The sequence below is a fragment of the Bombus vosnesenskii genome, unplaced genomic scaffold, assembly GCF_011952255.1.
Source record: "Bombus vosnesenskii isolate JDL3184/JDL3185 unplaced genomic scaffold, Bvos_JDL3184-5_v1.1 scf7180000013379, whole genome shotgun sequence".
NCBI classification, from domain to species: Eukaryota; Metazoa; Arthropoda; class Insecta; order Hymenoptera; family Apidae; genus Bombus; species Bombus vosnesenskii.
Window position 1 is genome coordinate 1,028,721 of NW_022883009.1, and position 22,706 is coordinate 1,051,426.

Genomic DNA, 22,706 nt, shown 5'->3' on the forward strand with positions numbered 1-22,706 from the left:
AGCTCATCGATCCTTCGGCGAGTCTCGTAGTTAAGCGCGTGCGAATCTCGAGAACCGTCTGAACCGACGAAAACGACTTTCTTTCTTTCATCCCATCTGAAACTTTCGTATATGTACACATGTATACAGCACTATCTTTGTATTCTTATCGTTCGCGAAGACCATTCCGTGTTCGCGGGGAAACGAAAGCTCCGTTCGCGTATAGAAAAGAACCGAATATACGGCCGTCGTTCGAGCAGACCCGCGTGCGATTTTTTAACTCGCTTTGCTCTTCCCGTGCTTGAGAGCGACAAGCGGGATGTTAGGACAATGCAGCTCGTATTTCGTACGTTCTCGACGCTCTACCAATGGATCTTGCTGACTCACACCGACCATTCAGGTTCCTAAGACAACGACACCGGGCGAGGGTTTTAAAGTTGCATTATTAATCGGGATAGACGACAGAGCAACGAGTCGAGTATGGGGTGCAGTTTTGTTTTCAAGTCTGGCCGTGCACGCTTCGTTGCGTGGGCGTTCGTTTAATTATCGAATGTAAATAGGTTCGTTAGGGAGACGTTTTTAAGCGGGTGCTTCCCCTATATTCGCTCGTTGCTCTCGAGGCCGAAATATCTCGCCGGCGCGACCCTCGAAATTCCTTCGTTTCGCATACACGAAGACTTTGGAAATCTCAAAACTGCCGAACGGAAATAGGATTATATCCTGATTTGTCAACTAACTGTACATGACAACAGGTAAATCTACGACACTTTTAAACTCTAAACGAACGAAACAAGCGAACGTTTCGTTTATAAGAGTGACAAATCATGCGTTGCCGAGATTACGAAAGGATAAAGAAACGCGATAAAGCAAAGAATCCTACTTTTCTCTTGCGTTTCTTATCCGACATTATGAAAAGCCAGTATAAATTCTCTATGTCGCAAATGTCCTGAAAATATCTGCGCAAAACGGAAGTTAGGTGGTAGGATCGATGGATCGTTGCACGCGGGAAAACGACAGAAGGAGAACGCGACGATTCACGGGTATGAACACGTAGCGGTCGTAACGCACGGGCGAACGTCCGAAACGCGGCTCGTGGACTTCACAGAGAGATTTATGGAAGCGCGTGCGCGTCCCGATCCACACATGGACCGCGAATAGAAGCATCCCCTTGTTTTCCATGGCACATCGTCTTGTAACGTGTGTCCTGTCGCGTCGAGCCGCGGCGTGTCGCGTCGTATCGCGTTTCGGTCGGTTAACGAGTCGCTGCTTCTTCCGAAAGCGCATTCCAGAAAGACAGTCTGAAAAAAGAGGGAAAGAATCGCGTTAAGAAATGGAACGAAGAAAAGAAAGGAGAGGGAAGGAAAGAAAATCGAATGGTCGGTGTTGAGCGAGGAATTGGAGCGTCGAAAGGAAGAGCTGAACGGCGGAAGAGAGAGCACGGAAGGGAAGAGCGGAAGGAAGGAAGGCACGCGTGTTGGCTCGGAGTGAAGGGAGTGGAAGGGAAGAGAGGGGAAGGGAATAGAACGAGACGGAACGGAACGGAATGGAACAGAACAGAACAGGAAGAGAACGAGAACAGAACGGAACGGAACGGAACGGTAAGCCAGGAAGGGACGGATAAGAGAGTTAGGTGGGGGTGTGGGGTTTAGTGAGTTCGGTGGTGGCGGCCGGTCAACGGGTGGCGAGTTCTCAGTCTGTCCTGCGCCGTCGAAACGAAGGAAGCGCCGCTCGTCGTCGAGCGCGACGTCGAGCGCGACGAGCCGACGAGCCGACGAGCCGACGAGCCCGTGCCCCTCTTAGTTCGCGTTCGCTCGCCGTCTCGAGAGTCGCGTTTTCTCCTTTTGTTTCGATTGCGCGAACGCGCGCGCTCCTCGCTTTTCTCTTCCTCTTTTCCTCTTCCAGTTCTCCCAGTTGCCTATCGATACTGATCACGCGACCAAACCTGATTTTTCCGTCTTTATCCCATCGGAAAATCTCGCCGTACCTCCGATAATCTATTTCCTCCCCCTTTTTCTCTCTGTCTATCTCTACCTCTTACATACACACTGTCTTTTTCGTTTTTTCATTTCTTTCCTTGTTTCTCCCACTCCCATTCTCTTTCGTGCTTAGCCTGTTTTTTCTACCACGAACCACCTTCTTTCTATTCGCATCCCCGTTTCTCACGCACTGTCTAATATTTTCTTGCTTATTTCCTATGACTCGTGCCATTTCACACGACGCGATAGAAGCGAATGTTCAAGGCTGAATTTCTCGCAAAAACCATGAACGCGGCAATGTTGGATTTTTTGCTACGGACTTGATCGAGAGCCGTGCATCGACCACCTTCGTGTCAAGGTAGGTCCATCGCTACGATTACGTTTTCTCGTTGTTATGAGCGTTCACTCTGCTAGAAAATGTAGTTCGTGTTTTTTGATGGATGATGAGAGAGTCGGTACGTGTTATGGACATCAAGAATCGACAGTTGATCCTTGACCATTGGCCATTGACCGTTGCGTTATTCCGTTGTTCTCGTGCCGCTGGCTGATTGTTAAACAAATCCATACGAGCAAACCTGGTGACGATCGGATCGCTTACTTTAAATCATACTAATAATGGAACATTGATTTGTAATTTTTCGTGAAGCTTTTTTTACACGCGCTTGACATTCGTTTCACAATGATTTTCATCTGTTTTTGCACGATTAAATCGTTTGTTGCGTTTGTAACGGTCGACAGAATCGCTTAAAGCTTGGCGTGCAATTTTTAACGAGAATCGTTCATTGACGTCTACAACGCGACTTTAAAGTGCATTTTTAGAATGGTTGCAATTACGCGAAATCGTTTGCTTCGAGAAAAATACCGCCGTGATTTTTGTTCTATTCGACTTCTGTACGTTAGAATTTTGCTCGCGTAAAAATTGTATCATAAAGAAAACACTTTTGGGGGGTCAGGCTTTTGTTCTAATAATTTGTTACGCGTGTATATGCATATATAAGTGTAAACTTACCTCGATCAATCGTCTTTAAATTTTTAACACGAATCTAATTAAGACGCAGAAACAATTTTAAAATGTAAAAATATACAGTAAAATATACAGTAAAAATATACAGTGTTTCCGCGATTATCGAGAAAAAGATTATTTACATCGAAAATTTCTTATAGTATTGTAATACTAATTTGATCGTTTTGAACTTAGCAACAGACAGTTTACCTTACTAATTTGAAGATAAATTTACGCCTCGCAATCCGGTGATCGCATAAATGTTTGCGTACTCGTTTATGGTACTAGCTCGGCGCCAAGAAATCCAGGAAAAACTTGAACGACAGAAATTGTAATAATTTTCAATAAAAACGAAACCAACCATTCTCTCTTTTTCCTATCTGTATTTTGTCTTCCTAAGAACCATGTAGGAACGAAATCGAAGAACGGACTCGTAATCACGGAAAAAAAATTAAAATGACGATCATACGTAACACACGTAAAGGGAATGACGTTTGCCAGGGGAATTCGATGCTTACTGCTGTCGCGTGCAATGAACATTTTTCCATGGCACTGTCGCGTTTGCGTAGGTGAGCCAAGTTTGAAAATTTAAAAAGATAGGTCGAGTTTTCTGTCGGAGATTCGGTTCGCTTCCCGGTTCCAGCGGGAATAAAACCGCATCGTCCGATATCGATACCGATACCGATTCACGGTTTCTGGTAAAACTGGACGCGTACAAACCGGTCAGATGCGCGAGTTTCCCTCCGATTTTCCGGGAGTTCGCCGAACCTGCGGTTTCCATTTCGCTGCATCCGCCCCGCTCTGTCCCTTCGATGCATCGCTGCGCCGGCCAATCGGTCATTCTCTATCGAAAGCTCCGTATAAAACACTTGAATAGTTTTTTGCGGTCGATGAACGTCCGGCTCATCGTCCCGTCATGTATAAATTTTTCACGAATTCTCATCGAATAAAAGATAAGTAGGATGTAATAACTAAGATAGAAGAAAGACAAGAAAAGACAAGGAATGTGAAAAAATTCTTCAAAAAAACATAAATCGGTTTCATACATAGAAACGTCTAAACGGTACGTCAGGTTCTTTTTTCGAACGTAACTGGAAGTAAATTATCGTTTCCTTTATCGAAATAAATTTACAAACGTAGTTTTACAAACTCGTGTTAGCTTCTTGTTGCTCCTTTAAGTCTGCCGTTTTTAGATTTAAGCGGTTCTTCCCTGTCACGAAAGTTCGTGCAAGAAAGGTTCCAAAGGTACGTGTGAACTGTATAAGTAGTACGAGTACGTCACCAAGTCGGTCGCGAGGGAGTAGAGGGAAAGAGAGAGAGAGGGAGTAGAGGGAGAGAGAGAGAGAGAGAGAGAGAGAGGAAAGGAAATAAAAGTCGCAAGGTACCACGCACTAGGCGCTAGGCTCCATCCTTGAACTGGGTCGCCTAGCGTGTCCTGCAAATATCGCTGCTTCGCCGACGACAAATACCGTCGGCTCCTCTCATGAATTGCAAATTCGCGCGTGCAGTTTTTTTCATGCTTGCGCTGCCGCTATTGCCGCGTGGTCGAACTTCAATTTTTTTTAGAAAACAACGTATTCCATATAACGAACTTATTAAACCGATTTATGAGCCTAGCATTATTGCAGGACCATTTTTTATTCTCTTCGTACCTTCCTTACAACTCACAACACCTCTCGAATTCTATCGATTTCGATATTAGTTTCATGTAGTATATTATATAATCGAACGATCGATTTTATCAGCTTCCTCGACTTCCGCCAGCAAAAAATTTTACCAGATGGCAGGTTTACAGATTACCAACGTAATCGAATCCCTTCGTACGCCCTTCTCTAGTAAAAGGAAGGATCAATGGACTCGCGTAAGGTGTCGTCTCGATGTCGTTTCCGGACGTAGCTTTCTTTCCCCTAAGGTTCTTCTCTCGAACAGAGATTTGTCGAAAATACATATTCGTATCGGACGATATCCTGAACACTTGCCGATTATTCGTGAAAATTCGTATCTAACGGAAACGAATTCTTAATTTCTAAATTCCCGCAGCTATTCTAAAAACGTATCGATCTTTTCAGGTTGTGTGTAACGAAAGGTGGCAGGGATCGATAATACCAAGGAAAGTAACAAAATTTCATCGTTACGACGTCGGCAGCGACGGCTGCGTTGACAACATTGGCGATAGCAAGAGTAACAGCACCAGTAACGGCAGAAGCAATCTCGAAGGCGGCGACAATGAGCTCACAGACGAGGAAATAACGTCAATGCCAACGAAGTTTGTTCTAAAGTATTTATCCAAGAAAGAAGTGCCAAAGAACTGCGAAAAATTAGCTGTAAGGCGATAAATCGCGAAACTAAGAGGTTAACGGAGGAGAACAGAAGAATTGAAAGAAGGAGGGGAAAGAAGGGCGAAACTGACAGGGGAAGAAGGGAAGTAAAGTGCGAAGCGGATAAAAAGAGAAGGAGAAGGAAAAGCAGAGAAAAGAGGGGGAATGATGAGAAACAACGTTGCGCGCGAGAAGGAAAGATCGCGGTAGGCGAAGGATAAAGACGTGGATCGGGCTGGATCCGGGTCGATCGGTGTGATGGTCTCGGGGTGGTGCCCGTGCGTGCCGATCGGCCGCCGGGAATCACCGGCCCAGCAGCAGTCGGCCTCCTCTTCGAGGAGCTTCGGAACCGACGGTGCGCCGTTCACCGTCAGCGCGGCCACCGATCGCGCAGAAATGGTCCAGATGTTTTATTACGAAAATCGCGGCAAATGCTGCAAGAAGCTTCTCCGATACAACGGATATCCAAACAAGGTAAGCGGATGTCTTTTTTATAGTCATTTCTACGTCTTAAGCGTTGTTACGATCACTCGGAAGATAAGAACAAATATCTCCTTCGCGATTTCATTTGGTTCGAGGCAAAGAGAAAATTCAGTTCTTGCAAAATGATGTTTTTATGGTGCCCGGTAAGAGTTTTCGGAGTTCGGAGAACAGAGAATGGTGAAAGATCCGTTTCAAGTTCAGGACGGGAAAGGTTCCAAGTATCCGAAAGTCCCTGGGGAAATAAATCGATTCGCTATCTGAATAGCCATTATGCGGACGTGGCTTGGAGGCAAGTACGGAGGCCGGGAGGTTGGTAGGTTGGCTCATCGGTAACGCCAGCCGAAGCGTACACTCGGAGAACTCGGCCTCGGAGAAGACGAAACGCGAAAGAGAGAGAAGAAGAGAAAGCCAGGGGGAAAAGGAAAGTCGGTCCCTTAGCCGTGTTGCTGGTGGAACTGGGCTAATGCTTCGGAGTTCCAAAACTCGTATCGGCCGGAATTTTCTTTCAATAACCAAGTTATTATTCATCGCGTTCATTTATTACCTTCCTTCTGTCCTATTCCCCCTTTTCCACCTTTCGAATCTTGTCTCGCGCATACAAACGGCCAGCATTCTTTCGATTCATGGCGAATCGAATTTTCCTCTCTGCGAGGGAAACGAGAGATCGCGTTCGAATCAGAAAAGAACATCCGGCGTATTTTTACGAGGGGTTACTCCGATCGACGATCGCTCGTAAAATATCACATCGGATCATCCAACGAAAGATTATATTTCCGATCTTATCGCGTCAGCTGTTTAGCCTTGGCCGACCGAAAATTGTTTGCAGCGAAACTTTACTTCTCGTCTTACACATCACGACATATCGCTGTATGTCGCGATAAAATCCCGCACCGGGACGTTCGTTTATACGTTTATACGCGACAATGAACACGCACGGCGGGGAAATCGCAAGACGACCGGTTAATCCAATCTCATGTCTGCAATCCGTAATCCAGCTGGATGGTAATTCTTCCTAGCGAATGTTTTGAATATGGATGAGTATGATTTCCTTGGCTAATTTCGTTATCTGCATATTAAAGACTTCCTCAAGCAGAAGTGCCCTCCGACTTTTCTTTTAACGAGAGACGATCTCTTTTTTTGAGTAACCTGACGCGACCAAACAGCCGCCTGTCGTCTTTAGATCTCCCGAGCTACGACGACGATAACGACCGCGACGACGACGAAGACGACGACGACGACGACGACGACGACGACGATGCGTCGCGTAGTCACGAAAATTCGCGTCAACCTCCAAATAATTTCTGTGCTCGGTCGTTGAAGTTCTATTTTGAGCTACATACTTTCGCTTGGAGAGACGTGGATCGTCCAAGAAAAGCGACAAATAAGGATAAAAGGGGAGAAAAAGGAATGCGTATTCGGGTGTACAGACGCACAGGTCTCCGCGCGGTTGAGCTACGATAAAAGGCAACATTGTCTAGCACGATGAATGGCCTAGGCGGTGACCTCTCTGACTTTCAGTGTCGCAGACGTTCTTTATGTCGGCACGATTAAAGATATCTCGGATGAAAGGGTTTCGTTTCGTCCGCCGCAGCTTTCCCTTTTTATGCGAGACTGCGCCGGACCAACGAAAGGAAAAGGTCACGGAATCTTTCAGAAGGAGGAAAAGGTTGGAAAAAACATAGCCTCGTCGCAAAAGCTATTGCTTCTATTTATGAATTCATCGACTCTTATTTCTTTATCTTATTTCAGCTTCTCCGCTTTCCTCGCATTTAATTTTGACAGAATCGACCGATCTCGAATACATCCAAAAAGGGAAAATCATTTATCGGTTCTCTATCGTTTTTTCCCGTAGTTCTCGTCGTCCTGGTATGCCGTGCTTTGCTTTGAAAATGGCCACAGTTCCGTTCCGCTTTGCCACAAACGATCGCGTGGATGATAAACGGCAGACAAGCTTCACTACTTGTAGTTTCGTCCGGCGGAGTTTATTTCGTTCGAGACAACGAGAAAATAAAATGCTTTGGATCCTCGTTCTTCGTATCGACTTATCCTGTATCATAGGATACGCTAAAACGAGCGTTACAAAACATCCATCTCCAAATACGATAAATAATCGCCTGAAAACGATAGTGGGTATTTAAAATTGCTAAAAATACGATCAGTTTTTTATTGTTTCGAAACGAGAAAGTGCAACATTGGAGGGCCGATATTTCGAACATGTATGTGTACGCGTGTGTGGAAAAGGAAGAAAAAGCTGGATTCGAACGCGGTATCGAGATCGATGGAACCGCTAGACTCGAAAAGACTGGTTTGTTCTCGAACCAAGGAACGTTGCATAGCTCCGATAACGGCCGAACTAGCGGAGGAGCTTTCGGCTGGGTGAAAAGCCAACGGCGGTAAAGCAACGTCTCGATTTTTTCTCGTAGGATAGCGTGGGTTAGGCTAGAAATCGAACAGAGTTCGGGAACGTAGGGTCCTTTTACGATACTATTTCTTTCTTCCTCTTTCGTTCGATGAGTATGCGAATCGATTACTCTTTTATCCCAGGTAATATCGTGCTTATATAAGGGAAAACAAGGTTGCTACGTCAAAAGGTACAAGGTTTTTCTTTCATAGTACGAATTTGCCAAAAACTATATTTATACCTGTATCTTTCTTGCTATACGTTGGTCTCGCGCGTGATCGATCGTGACGGCCTCGACAACGAGACAAAGCATGCGACCGGATGATATCCGCTGTGACGAAATAAAGCGCGCACTGGTAGTACGATTAGACGAAGTAGCGTAGGTAGCGGAAGAGAGAGTCAATCGGAAAGGTAACGATACGGAGAGAGACGCATGATGGAAGAACGCCGAACAAGGGTAGGGAGGAGGATTGAAAGCAGTGTGGCAGGAGCAGGAACGGCAACCGAATGACTATGACGCGGCGCGGCGCGGCGCGGCGCGGCGAGGCGCCGTGGTGACGGAAGGATGGGGATAGGAATGGGAATGGGGTTGGGGGGCGGAGAGCCAAGGGGCTTGGGGTTGCAGGAAGGCAGAGAGGAGCTGGATCCAGAGGTTAGGACTGCGGGAGGAACGGAGATGGTAGACGGAAAGGATGTGGAGCGAGGAAACGTGGAACAGGAGAGGTGGTAGGACGGTATGGGGATTGAGAGAAACGGAGAGAGGCGAAAGAGGGAGGGTGAGTTGGGGGAGCAGGGTGAATCGCGGAAAAGAGGCAAGAGGGTGGATATTCCAGGCTGCACCCCGTGGCTGTCCCAGCGCATTGCCATGGCAACCGACCCTGAAACACCCTGCGGCCGTCGCACCATCGGAGCTTTGCTTTCCGATGATAGTAATAATGTATCCTCGCTTTCGTTGATGTAGGTCGCAGGACGTTACCGCGTTACCAACGGAAGGCTAGTTTTTTCATCGACATCCTCACCACCGGTCACGATTCGCAATTACTTTTTACGCTGCATTTCTCCTTTCTCTCCCCCCTTCCCCCACTTTTACTCCTCTCGCCCGTTACTTCTACCTCTTACTCCAACTTCTTTCCCCTCTTTTTTCGCTTTTCTAGAATACCTATCTACGCTTTCGTACTGCTCGCCGTATTTCTCGTACAGCTTCTCTCGTGCCTGTATCGACACGTTCTCGTTGCTTTCCCTGTTTCCCACCGAATACAGGAAAACGATTTTTCACGATGACGATCGACTGCCTGAAGAACATGATAACGGTGATCGAGGGAAGGGAAGAATCGTGGAAATGTTAGCGCGGATATTCCATCGGGACGTCGATTGACCGCGTGTAAAAAATGCGATAACGGAAACAGAACGAGAAGAAAGGAAAACGAAGTTGGAGTAAAACACGACGTGTTTGTCGATGCATCGCAGCGAGTGGCGTCGGCGTTTTTAATCGGCGCCACTTGTTTCTAACGGCTCTCCTTTGTTTAAGTCCCTACACTGCGCTTCAACCCCACGATATCCCCAACCTCCGTCTCTGTCACCCGTCTGGTCTATCCCGCAACCCGTTTCCTGTCACCCGTTACCCGTCACCCATCACCCATCACCCGTTATCCGTTATCTACTTCACGTTCGTGCGTCTCTTTTCACACCGTTCTTCGCTTGGCCCTCTGATGGTCAAGCGATCGAATCGCGACAAAACATTATCGTAACTCCATTTTTCTTCCACTTCTTTCCAGCCTTGCATAAAATCGGAGAAACCAAAAACCAAGGACGAGTGATACCGCCATGAACGTTCCTTTACGCGGCTGATCGACCGATCGTAGACAAATTTGTCGATCGGTCGTTCCGTTGTCGCATCGCCGCCAGCGGGTCTTCCTTTTTCTTTCTTCCTCGACACCGACCATCAAAGCCGAATCGTTAAGTTTGCTCGAGTGGCTGCCTAAAACGTAATTTCGACGCTAACGAGTCGACGATGCGCCGCTTAATTACTTCTGTGTACGAACTTCTTAACGATTAACGAGGACGGTTGTGGACGGTTGTTAACGCGTAAACGCGACGCGATCGTCCAACGGTTGCCGATTCGAGATACGGAGGCGACCTAGTGCTGCCGAATGAAAATTGAATCGCGGATGGAAGACTACAGAGAAGGCTGGATGAAAAGAAGCGCTCCCCAATTTAGGGGAAGGTAAATGCGAAAGGGATCGATCGAAATCGAGTCGAGGCACACTTCGCGGTATTTGTTCGACGAGTCGTTTCGAAGATTGATTCTTTCTTAAGGGTAGTACGTGAATGGAAGCAGAATAGCTGATGGAACGTAGCTAGTAGAGCCCGGTTTATCAAATCGGATATAGAGGAAGGGCAGATAGAAATTCGAATTACGATTAGTTGGTCCGATGATCGATAAACGAGATGGAGTCGAATGTTCGCAGGAAAATCTTCCACGGCTTACTCGCGACGGGCGAAAGAGAAGAGAAGAGAAGAGGAAAAGAGAAGAGGAAAGGAGAAACGAGAAGAGGTCGTTACCCGTTTCGTTCAACGACCCCATTACGCGTGCAAGATTAAGCCCGTCGTATCTAATTAGGTTTGTAGCGTGGCAGGTGTAAAGTATTGCTGACCGTAGCGTCGCGTCGCACGGATCGGTGGGTACCGCGATTTCTGGGATTTCGTAGAGAACCGGATTTAATCTAGGTTGTACCCGTGTACAACCTAATATGTACGTGTACTTGGATATATATATATATATATATATGTATATACATAATTTACCTATATAACCTACATGTTTGTAGATGTATATACTTATATAACGTACATGTGTATAGATGTACATGTAGGTATATGTATATTTATCGTCCGGAACGGCATCGCGTTACCGGGCTACCGTTTTCTCGAGCAACTAACCCAGAAAATACCCGGTGCTTTGTCCTCGGGAACTCGATCGCTCGAGCCTTCGCTAGCTGCGAACGGAAAGGAGAGAGAAATTGGTAAACGAGAAATTCCTTGAGAAAATTCCTCGCCATTTCGAATTCTAGTTAAAATTCCGCTCGCATCGTCTCGCCAATTCTCTGGCTAAACTTTTCTCGGCGAAGCCCCGGGAGAAACGGGAACTCGCAATTTCTCAAAACGCGAGACTCGACAGACTTTGTTGGACCCGCTAAGTTTCATGTTCGACGCGTCACGTTGATCGGTCGAATTCATTATCGTGGCTGTGGCTCATAGCTCGTAACTCATAGCTCGATCCAACATCGTGTCACCGTTTTTCTTTGCGCGATTTGGCGAGTCAAGAGTTTCCCGATTCTTATTCTTACAACACCATTGATATTCCACGATGGCGTTGCGCATCCAATCGTGTTCAGAAACTAAATGAAGCGAAACTTTGCGAATTCCCGAGATGAGTCCATTTGATGAGTGCATTTGATCGAAGTACGCAATAATTGTCGTACTTTTTATCTGGAATCGAGGGTGGTGAACATTTCGCCTGTGCTTTGGTGTGTGTAACGCAAGATAGCGAACAGATATGAACAAGCACGCAAAAAGGAAAAAGAGGTTCAGCTAACAAATAAGGGTGACAAACAGGTAGTATTAGAAAGATAAACGGGAGGGTTGGGAAACGATGTAAAGAAAGGGAGAACGATGAGACGAGACGAGGCACGCGCGTGGAGCCAGAGACGAGAATAGAGCGATCGACGAGGCAATGGACCGAAGTAGCGGATTATCGGATTAACCGGTAGGTATATCCGGTGTGCGTAGAACGGGCAAGGTAGTGGGCAAGGTACTCAGGCAAGCGGGTTACCCTTACTGATTCCGCGGATCGGATGGTGTATCGGAGGGTGTATCCCGTATCGTATATCCCCAATGAGATCTCGCGAAATTAACTTACGATACCTGGAATTACGAGCTACAAGTTACGTAGGTATACGAGTTGGAGAACGAATAAACGCCACCTTTGCTCGGAACACGAGGTCGATGCTCCGAGTTCAGCTACGGAAAAACGAGCGAGAAGAACGAAGGGATATATTCAAAGGAGGGCGCTCGCGACGGAGGAAACGCCCGTAAAAGTATTTTCCGTTTTGTTCGCGAGTCGTGTTGCCAGAGAAATTACGAAGATGGCAGTTCGTTATTCGAACTTAAATAAGCCAGACGACAGAACTGATTTCTTCGATGATTCGCCTCGATGAGCAAGCAACGCTGGCCAATGCGAACGCATCAGTTTCATCAGTTTACCGAACAGGCGAGAAACTTTCCTATCAACTTTTCTCTCGCGTTCTCTATCTTCCCACGATTCGCTGCAATTTTACCATTTTTCATTACAAATTCGTTTTACGAAAAGATCAAGTATTCGTACGCTATCGATGGTATTTCCATATCGACGAGATTGTCTTAAAATATCGTAACGCATAAGAAATCACGGTGTCGGTTTGTATTCCATCTATCCTAGTTGATACAATGTACCAATGGGAAAGAGGCGCGAAAAGAATCGCGGCTATAGTGTACGAAAAAATCGGTCGCGTAAGGCATCACACGAGAGACAAGTTTAAAGAGAACGCAAAGGAGAGCTTAACCCCGGAAGGAGGATCGTAGCTCGCCCGAAGCGTTCCTTTGTCGCGCGTTGGAGAAAACTTACTACCTTTTACGAACTCTGCTTCCTCTCTCCCTCTCTCTCTCTCACTCTCTCTCTTTCTTTCCCCTTTTAGCTAACTCTCTTGTGCTTGCCCTGTTCCCTTCGATCCATTTCTTCGCCACTTCGTCCGATTTTCATGTTCAGCCTTTAATGTTCGTTGGATCGTGAAATTTCAACATTCCGCTGTCGTATCTCTTGTCGCGCAAAAGCAACGAATATGTTCTGTATGCCGCAGGTGCTTCTATTTCCGGAGGAAGGCTGGGCGAGAAGCGCGAGCAGTTCCTACTGGACTTTGACACCGTTTTGGTGGAGTCGTAGTCGATGCAAGGTAGTCGAAGTTGCTGGAACCAGGAGGTGAGTTTTGCGTGGTATCAGGATGGCTGGAGATGTCGAAGCGTTTACACGTTGTCGACGATAATACCATTGTTACGACGTTAACGGACTCGTTCTAAGAGGACGCGAGCGATGCACACGTACATCGTTACGACGTTTTGCCATAACCGTATTCCTGCCGGCAACGGAAATTCGTGCTTTTAGGTTACGTGGTTGGAATGCCTATACCCTGCTTGCCACTTTACCAGCCGAAGATTACAGGGACGATGCATCCGAAATTTCACTACCCACTTATTTCCTTTTCACGAACTACTCCTTTGTGGCCTCGACTCATTTTCCACGCATTTCAACGCATCGCGACGTATGTGTCCTATTTCCACTTATTCCAATGTCTCGCTAATTACGGCTCTCCTATAATGTCATTATCCAACAGTTCGTCCTTTTCATTATTCTTGTCCTTTTTTATCCTTTCATATCGAAGGACCGAGATGCGCGACAGGGTCAACGTAGTTGAGAAATAGTTGTGGAATGAGCGCTCGACTCGACGTCGCCCTCGATCCTCGATCGTCCGTCGAAGAACAGCCAATTACTTCCCAAACTTGTCGAAAGAGCCAATTAATCGAGAAACTGACTTGCCAAGAGTGTCGACTTGCGTGCAAACTTTCCACTTACCGTTTGAACGTACCGATTTGCGAGAAGTTGCAGCCATACGATCGAGCGATGCAGGGTCAACTCTGATTACAGCTTATCGTTTGTAACGTATCCCATTGAAAATTACTTAACACGCGTTCGCCTTGGAAAACGGTGCAATTAATTACAAAGTCAAACGGGGCAGAGTCGTGTGTCGTATTCGGATCGTTCTGCGACACTCACGCTTGGCAGCACTCGCGAGGCGAATTTTCCGAAATATTCCACCTAGTAATTTTGTGAGTCGCCCACGGCATGGGAGCCAGACCGCGCTAAGTCAAGACAAACAAACCGGTCCGCGGTCGGTGAATCCTCGATTCGAACCGCTTCCAACTTTCGTACGGCGAAGCAAACACGGCGCTATTTGCAAGTTCGGACCACGTTCACACGCGACACCGGTCAAAGCTCGCGATTACGCCCCGAAAATCCTGCATCCTCGCTGACAGTGTATAACTGGCGCGTTGTTTCCTTGCCTGACTGAACCGCACACACATTCACTTTATATCTCGTTTCGATAACACACGTACAATAGCACACGTACGTGTAAAAAAATGTAATCAACAGCGATCGACAAACCTTTCTCCCGTTCTTGAGCAAAAGTTCCGCGCGAAACTAACAACGAGCAACGGACGCGACGCGACGTTTCGATCGCGTTTAGGACAGGTCGACAAACGGCGCCAATTGAAATTCGTTCGTTTCATGTTTTATTGAACAGCTCTACGTGCAACACGGTGCCCAGCGATCGAAGCACGAGCGAAAGAAATTTTAGTCGCGAAACAAGCAGAAGCGTGTGTAGGCAATCGATGCGAGTAGGTACGTAGGTAGGTACGTAGAGGTTGGCGGACAGCTCGAGCATCGAAAGGGTGCTCCGGCTCGGAACTTTCCTTTGTGAAGCGAATCGAGAACCGGAGGAAAAGTCAAAGCACCAGCCACGGTGGATTTTAAACCGAGTGTTGGATCCGCCGCACTTCAATGGAGAGCGTTTAAACTTTTAATGATCGTCGCCGGCTGAAGCGCTTGCCGGAATAAGCCCCTCGAGTCACCAGGGAGGGTTGCCCTCTCCCTTCTTCTCTTTATTCCTTTTTCGCGCTTCTCGCTCTGTTCCTCGCTTATCCTTCGTTCCCTTCACACCCTTCGCCCCTGCTTCCTAAAACGGTCCAATCCCTTCCTTCGCCACTCTTTCCCTTTCGAATTCCTCCCTCTTTTCTCCAACCTTTCTTTCCTTATTAATTATTCTTGGCTCGTTTCGCGGGTACGACTCCACGCCCAAGTAGCGGCACGCTTCGTTTCGCGATTTCTCTCCTCCTATTCGCAATGTACCCCGATCGTTCTATGGATCATCTCTGCACATATTTCGTTCAACTACATATACACGAGACCTCCCGATAGTTTGCTCCCTAATCCAACTATAATATTATAAGTGATATTTTACAAGCAACAAGTTACAAGTTATTAGTACTAATAACTAGAGTTTGCTCGTGAAGTAAATGAAATTTTACAAATAATTTCTAACTTGCCAATTGAAAAATTATTTCTTTAATCCGATATTGCCTTCTTTCATCGTTGGTCAGTATAACGTTATCACAACGACATTTTGATCCTTGTTGTTTCTCACTTACCGTTCTCGATAATCGATTTTCGGACCTTAGGCCTGGTCGAACAAAGTAAACTTCCTCGTTCAATCTGTTGTGCGTTTATCGCTTCGAGAGCAAAACGTTGTAACGATCGTATCAAAGCATGGCAGAGAAACGCGACGGTAATCGTATTACTGATTCACGAAACGGTAAAGCGCTTACACAGAGAATCGAGCGGTCGCATGTTTTTTTTACAACAAAGCTGCCCGTCAGAATTGGCAACAGCTGGAAAATGTTGATGTACTACAATCAGCGCTATATGTTTGTCCTTTTAATTTACCTAGCCAAGGCTTTAATTTATCATGGCCGGTCATCGCCACTCCCGTTGTTTGATGCGACGCTGGGATACGGATACTTGTGAAACCAACACAGTGAGATCATAAAGTATCAAGTAAGGTCATCGACTGATCCAGCCAAAGTTAAGGCTATACGATACATAATCCGGGCGTACGCAGACATAAATTAACTTTTGAACTCAATTTTAATTATTGTCCGATTCTATGATCTCACCGTATCCTTTTCGCCTTCTATACTTGTGCACTGTACACACGTACCGTTCGACAAATATTACGATTTTGGACAAGCAATTGCTTGCTGTGGATAAACGCTTCTGCATGCTTTGCTGGTCTCTATCAAAAACTTTAATCGAATGTTATGCGTCGTATAAATTCAGAAAAATGGCAGGCGTGCTTAACATACCGGACAAGTTCATAACGGTCTAAAATGCATTTTCCACTTTGTCGCATCGTCGTTTCACGCGTATCGTTCGGTCAACGCGTTACTTATCGAATTAACGTTGTTTCAGGTACAGCACTCAGGCAAAAATGGTAGACACAGGAACGGGCACGCTTTATATTATCGGCTCTTTCAAGAGAATGACCACTGATCCCGATTTCAAGGTACATACCGTTCCAATCTCTTCGTTACCGAATCGCGCGAGTCGGAACTTTAAGTTCCACGTGTGTGCGTTTCCTTGCTAGAAATGATCAAAAGCTTTCGTCGGGGCAAGCGAATTATCAAACGCGATATTGCACGCCGTAGGTCGTAATTCGTGATACAAGCGAAGAGCTGCCTTCACTTCACCTGTACCACGAGTTTAGACATATACGCATAGCAGATGTTAGCAAATGTGAACGTTGCCTATTTCTTTTTGTCGTCAGTTGTACCTGACGTCGAACGTGTCGTCGAGCGACTTCAACATGGGTTATAGTATGACTGGCACGTTGGAGCGTGGCTGTAAGAAGACCAACACCTTCCAAATGACTCACTTTGCGGTGATTCGTCGACGAGACTACGAAAAGGCCTACGAAGACTCGAATCCCACCTAGTGCCCGTCCACACCCACGCTGTCCGAGTGTGGGGATTGCGAACACTACGCGTAAAAGGAAATGGGTGTTAACCAAATCACGCGCGCGGCTTCCCTTCTGATTTATTCTCGATCCGGAACAAACGTTCTCTTGGAAAGAAGGATCACTTTCCGCATCGAAGATCCAGCAGATCGTTACGCGGATTACATCGTGGTTTTCAAATGGGTTGCTTATCGATTACGTCAACAACGCGGTCCTCGATTCTGCTATCTGATCTCGATTCTCTTGAAATTCACGAAAAAAATATCGAAAACTAGCGATCAAGGCTGCAATCGAATTCGCGACCGATCGGTTGCGTTACGCGATATCTGATACGGGACACGCGACACAAGATACCCGATACGCGATACGAGAAATCGAGGAAAAAGAACCGGGCGATCGGACACCCGACAAACGAGCAAAAGCCAACACGTCCAAAGGTAGCGTTTAAACTTAGGTCGAATTAAGTAGTTTTTAACTAGTGGCGAACGATATGGAAGTGGAGTATACAAAAGTAATGTGATCGAAGATCGAGAAAAGCATTTTCCAAAGTATTAGCACGTAAGTTGTAAATCTCGCAGGCGATAAGTTTTCCTATGCGTCCTTCTTTCGTGGACACGCGCTGCTCCTCGTCCACCGATCGATTATCGTCATCGTTATTACTGACGCGCGATCGAGCTTCCTACGCTTCCCGTTCCTCGAGCTCCTCCCTCCTCGTGCCGTTCCGAGGAACGGAGCTCGCGGGAAACTTTGCCCCGTTAGTCGCGCGCGCTTCCACCCAACACATACACATATGTATAATCCTCTTGGCCAGGGTCGAGGATCGTTGTCGTGTAGCGGCCTAACTTCGAAGCGATACTTATTTTTGTTAAAGAATACAGAGACGCGCGGCCGTAACACGACGCGACGTCTCCCTCGATCCGAATCAACTTCGAATGATCGCGTTCAATGATCGCGAGCCCGGTGATTTTTGTACCTTCGGCTTTGCTCAACGATATCTAGCTGATACCAAATGCGAACGGCATAGACGTAAGTTACAATCGATCGTAAATTAGCGTTTATCGACCAATAGAACGCCCGTGTCCAGATAAGTTTCGCTTTAAACATACCTCGATGGATACTCGTGTCTCTATAGTCAAGATTTTACGGCGACACCCCATCTTTTTTGAATAACCGAACAATGCTCCCTCCTTTTCTACCTTTTGCTCTCTCCCTCTCTCTCTCTCTCTCTCTCTCTTTCTCTATATCTATTTTCTCCCTCAGTTACGCTTTTTCACCTTCTTGTTCTTGTTGTTCGTTCTTTCCTCCGTACTTGAATGTAAACAATCTCTTCGCGTCCGTTCCTCTTTCTATTTGTCCAAACGTAGACTATCGCGAATGAACCCAGTATGATTCTACGTGCCATTTAGTCGTGTGCTATTACGCGTTACAGGGTTTCAAATGGTTTTTCGCGATTCGGCGAGGTTGAGCGAGCTGTTTACCGATTGATCGCTTACCCTTCCACTAAATTTCAAATCATCCTTGTCTGTCTTTTATTTTTATCCTTCCTATCCGAGGAAAGTTCCTTCGTTAACGTTTCTTGCAAAACGACAACTTAAGACTGTGGAAAATTCATTGATATCGTTTCTCGCCGATTCGCGATTCACCGAATAGAAAATCGCTACGAAAACAGCGTACAAATATTCGTTTAAAAGCTAAGTTAAAGTTTCGAGAAAACTCGATCGATGTCCGTAGGTCGTAGACAATTAGTTTAGACGTAGAAACGTAACGCTTCGTCTAGCAGATATCGTAGTTGTTAGATGTAGTCCGAATCGCTGATAAGTAAAGGCGATTCTGTCGTAGATTTGTTCAACCTTTGAAAAAGGCTGGAGAAGAATCGATCGAATAATCGTCAGATATTTAGGCTCGCGCATGACTTTTCCTTTTTGTCGCTTTCGTCGCCCGATAAATAGATAAAATAGAGAAGTAATCCTCGCATAAGCTCGCTACGTTGATGGAAAGAAACGAAATCAAGCACTAAATTAAATTTTTATCTATCTTGGCGAACAAGCTCTACGAAGATTACTCCATCTATTGCTACTACTATTATTCGTATATATTTTTTTCGCCAGATTTATCACGATAAGATATCGTTGATTGGAGGCGAAGGCGACTCTCGAGTCTCTAAATTCTAGATAGATATCTGCACGCTCGTAAAACGGTAAACACTATTCTCGCTTATCGACACAGTCTTAATCCTGTGTTCGCTTCTTTTTTTCGACTAGCTGATATTTAGATCGGTAGATAACGATTTAAGTGAACGTATACGTCCGATATCACGGTCCCTCCTAACTACTTAGCAGTAGCTTCGACCCACCGTTGCACGCTTTCGTCTAATCGAAACGAAAACGGCGGTCCATCCTCGTCGGGTGCACAACGGGTCTCTAGTCAGTCTCTTTTCATCTTGCCCACTGTCAAGGTTCCGTTTGAAATCGTTCGATCGGTTTACACGTGACGTTATTCGCTGCGTGTAGACACTTCTTTCGAAGAAGCTATATGATTCTTATCGTCGAACGATGACGCATCGTAAGATTCGAGTTATTTTTCCATCGCGGATCCTGATCTTAATCAAATCGAAGATCCTAAAACAGAAATTATCGAACGATTGAAACGGAACGAAGCAAGGGGCTAGATGTGTTTATGCTCCTAAAGTAGAGAGAGTTAACAAAGTAGACGTATATCATGTAGTGGTCGTAGAAAAGTTGATGTGATCGTTATCGTTGTCAATGTCATCGTCATCATCATCGTCACCGTCATCATCGTCATAATCGTCATCGTAATAGCCATTAGAACCGTCATCATCCGATCAAATCCCATTCTATAATTCCTATTGGTCCGTTTTCTTTGGCGTGTTTCACCTCGGCAGTCTCCACGGCGAGTCCACTGTTCTGGTCTTCGTCGATCTTGCGATCACGTCCGAATGGTAGGTAAATTTTATTTTTTCTAGATTCTAGACGACAGAGACGAACGATCGACAGAATCTCGTAAACCCGCAGCACGATGTCGACGGTAGTCGATTCGCCGAATGAAACGGACCGAATCGACTCGGATCAGATCGGATCGGATCGCGAACGACTGATCGTCGCGGTGACGAAATACCCTCGAATTCCGCTTGAAACACGGTAGTCGAGCTTTGCCATGCAAGCATAGTATTTAGTACGCTACAGGAGTACTGTAAGTAGATGCGGTCGATCCGCGGCAGACACCATAGGACAGCAGATACATAAAGTAGTACATAGTACATAGCTAAATGTAATCGGCTTCTCGCCTCTAGTCCGGTTTCGTTCAAAGCTTCTCATCCGATTTGTCTAGTCTAAACGCTCTACCTCTTACATCTTCGCCTTCATCTTCATCTTTGCCTTCAACTTCATTCTCACCCTCCGCCTCTGCTTCTCCTAGTTCCGTAACTCGTACAACTAACGGCAATCTACACCACTCGTAATCAATGTGTAGTCGCTTTAGAGAGATGTAATGGTAGAAAAGCCTGCAACTTAATCTTACGACTATCAGCAAACAAATTATTAACTATAATCGTATCGATCTTAAAAATGCGAACAAGAGGTATTCGTATTCAAAGCTATGGCTGTGATCCTAATTAATCGTGAACCGGTTCGTAAAAACTATATACATATACGATGTAAGTAGGTTACGACGACGCATGTAGCGACAAGCGACGCGATATTTTGCCAAATCGTTGCGTTTCACGCGGGCTTGCGTTTTTCTTCCGCTATTCCGAACATGTACATATTCTACACGGACTCGACTGCGCTCGAGGGAACGCGTTACGTTCTTAATGTCCGGTGCTAAAAAGTTGCGTGTTCTTTTCTCGATCGTTTCTCCGGTAATGTTTCTTTGTTCACCAGTCTGCCCTTTCCCCGGCATCGAAAGCAGCGAATATCGTTGCCGTTTCGCGAAGATCATGGTCGTTTCGTGAGAATCAAATGGTGGCAACGACGACGTCGTCGACGACCACCGCACCCCGTAGCGAATCAAAATGGAGGAAAGGAAAGAAAGGTGAGGTCGCGTGCACCTCTTCTGGTCTCTCGCCGCTATACGAAATCAAAAATCGCAAATTTCTCTAGCCATCGTACCGAGCGTGTAGCGTTTGCGAACGATGGATAGAGCAGTTTCCCGCCAATAATCAAATCTAACTCGCCGTGCGAGAAATTGTTGCTCACAAAATCGGAGACTTGGTATGTATTTTCTATAAGCACCGCTAACGCGATTCGATCACGTTGTTCGATTTCTGTGGAGTATTGCTCGTCGACGAATCGACGAGTCGTCGAGCCGATCATAGTTGCCGGGAATAAGCGGAACGAATCGAGTACGAGTACTGGTGCGACAAACGCATCGATGTATTTTCACTACAGTCCTGTCTACAGTCAATTCATTTTGTATTTATACCTAATCTATGTATCTATCGTCATAATTTATGCCGAAATAAATGTTACATTTACGCACAGCGGAACGATCGCCATTTCGCTATTTTACCCTGTCTCATATACGCGTATATCCCAAACCTGTCGTTGCAAAACGCATATTCAATCGGGGCAAAGCTTATTTCAACAGACGGAAAATAAACGAGTCTCGGACTGTTTGAAATTTTTCGACGGTTTCTTAACGAATGAAATTATCAGCAAAATTACCAATGGGCTATCGGTTAGCCAGAAGATTTAAAACGACGTAGGGTCAAGGAGATTATTCCGCTCGCTCACAGCCACGCGATACTGTATTATGGTATATCAATGTTCCACAATCACTTTTCAGCTGTGATAACAATAATTTCTACAACTAAATAATCTACTAGAAGCGGTGGAATCTATGTGTCGGTCACCACGATATTTGATTCTTATAGTTAAACAAAAAAATGTTTCGTGTTGAATTTGATTACGAAACGAAGAATTTGCTAATCTAAAAAGGACGATTTTTATGACAATTTGAATCTTCTTCTATCTATTTTATATTCTTCGTTATTTCGTTCCATGTCGGAAGGTTAACACGAACGATCAAATATGTTCATGATCAAATTAACACGGTTCCACAAATTTCAAAAGTTCACAACAGAGGAGGAGGGAAAGTGACATGCGCGCTAAATAAAACGGTATACCTACGTATTTGCAAAAGACATATGGAACGCATATCGGTCATTATCATGCATTAAACGCGAACGCAAATGTACCGCGAACAAAAGTTCTCTCAAACGAGTACGATCTAGTTAACGACTGTCGCGCAATTATCGGACATTGGAGCGAGTATCTAATTAACGCGGGCGCCGATAGCATTTGCAAGCTATGACGGGACATCGGGTGTTCGCTATAATGTACACTGGCAGCAACACGTTATTTCGACGCCTCTAAAACTTCGTCAAAATTTCGTATGCAGCGAACTGATCGCAGCTTCTATCGCAGTTTGAAATAACTTTATTTCGGCTCGGATAGCGGCTCTAATCGCATTGTTTACAGATCATGCGACAGAGCGAGACACGATGAATTTGAAACGAGTCTCCCATAGGTTGTTCTGGCACTTCTGCACTGTATAACCATTAGTTGTATCTCGATAACGCAATCAATATTTTCTCGAATCGTAAACTTCCTGCGACACCACGCACCAGACAATCCGCGTCTGTTCCAACAAGCAGGAAGACCGAAAGAATTTACGGGAAACCAAAAGTTCGCAAACTGCCCTTCTCGTTGTTTATTCCCGTTTCTATTCCTTTCTCGTCCTATTCATCGTTCCCTTTCGGCGAGCGAATTTCCAGAAGCGAAGATTCAGTTCTCCTTCTTGAACCCTTTCGTTTTCTCGCAAGCATTAAACGACTGCCGAGCGGCAACAAAGGAGGGAAGGAAA

General features: G+C 45.7%; 1 protein-coding gene across 2 annotated transcripts; it reads left to right on the top strand.

The window, feature by feature from the left end:
* The first annotated feature begins 1,161 nt into the window (after positions 1-1,161).
* LOC117237525 lies at positions 1,162-21,327 on the top strand. Of its 2 annotated transcripts, XM_033501572.1 has the most exons (5): positions 1,703-2,313; positions 5,028-5,750; positions 13,056-13,174; positions 16,280-16,373; positions 16,635-21,327. In XM_033501572.1, the coding sequence occupies exons 2-5, from the start codon at positions 5,535-5,537 to the stop codon at positions 16,800-16,802; spliced, it is 597 nt and encodes a 198-aa protein (XP_033357463.1). In that variant the 5' UTR covers positions 1,703-2,313; positions 5,028-5,534; the 3' UTR covers positions 16,803-21,327. The 2 variants fall into 2 exon arrangements, with proteins under 2 accessions (XP_033357464.1, XP_033357463.1); XM_033501573.1 differs by lacking the exons at positions 1,703-2,313; positions 13,056-13,174; positions 16,280-16,373; positions 16,635-21,327 and adding an exon at positions 1,162-1,577 and having other exon boundaries at positions 5,028-5,525.
* Positions 21,328-22,706: the final 1,379 nt, after the last annotated feature.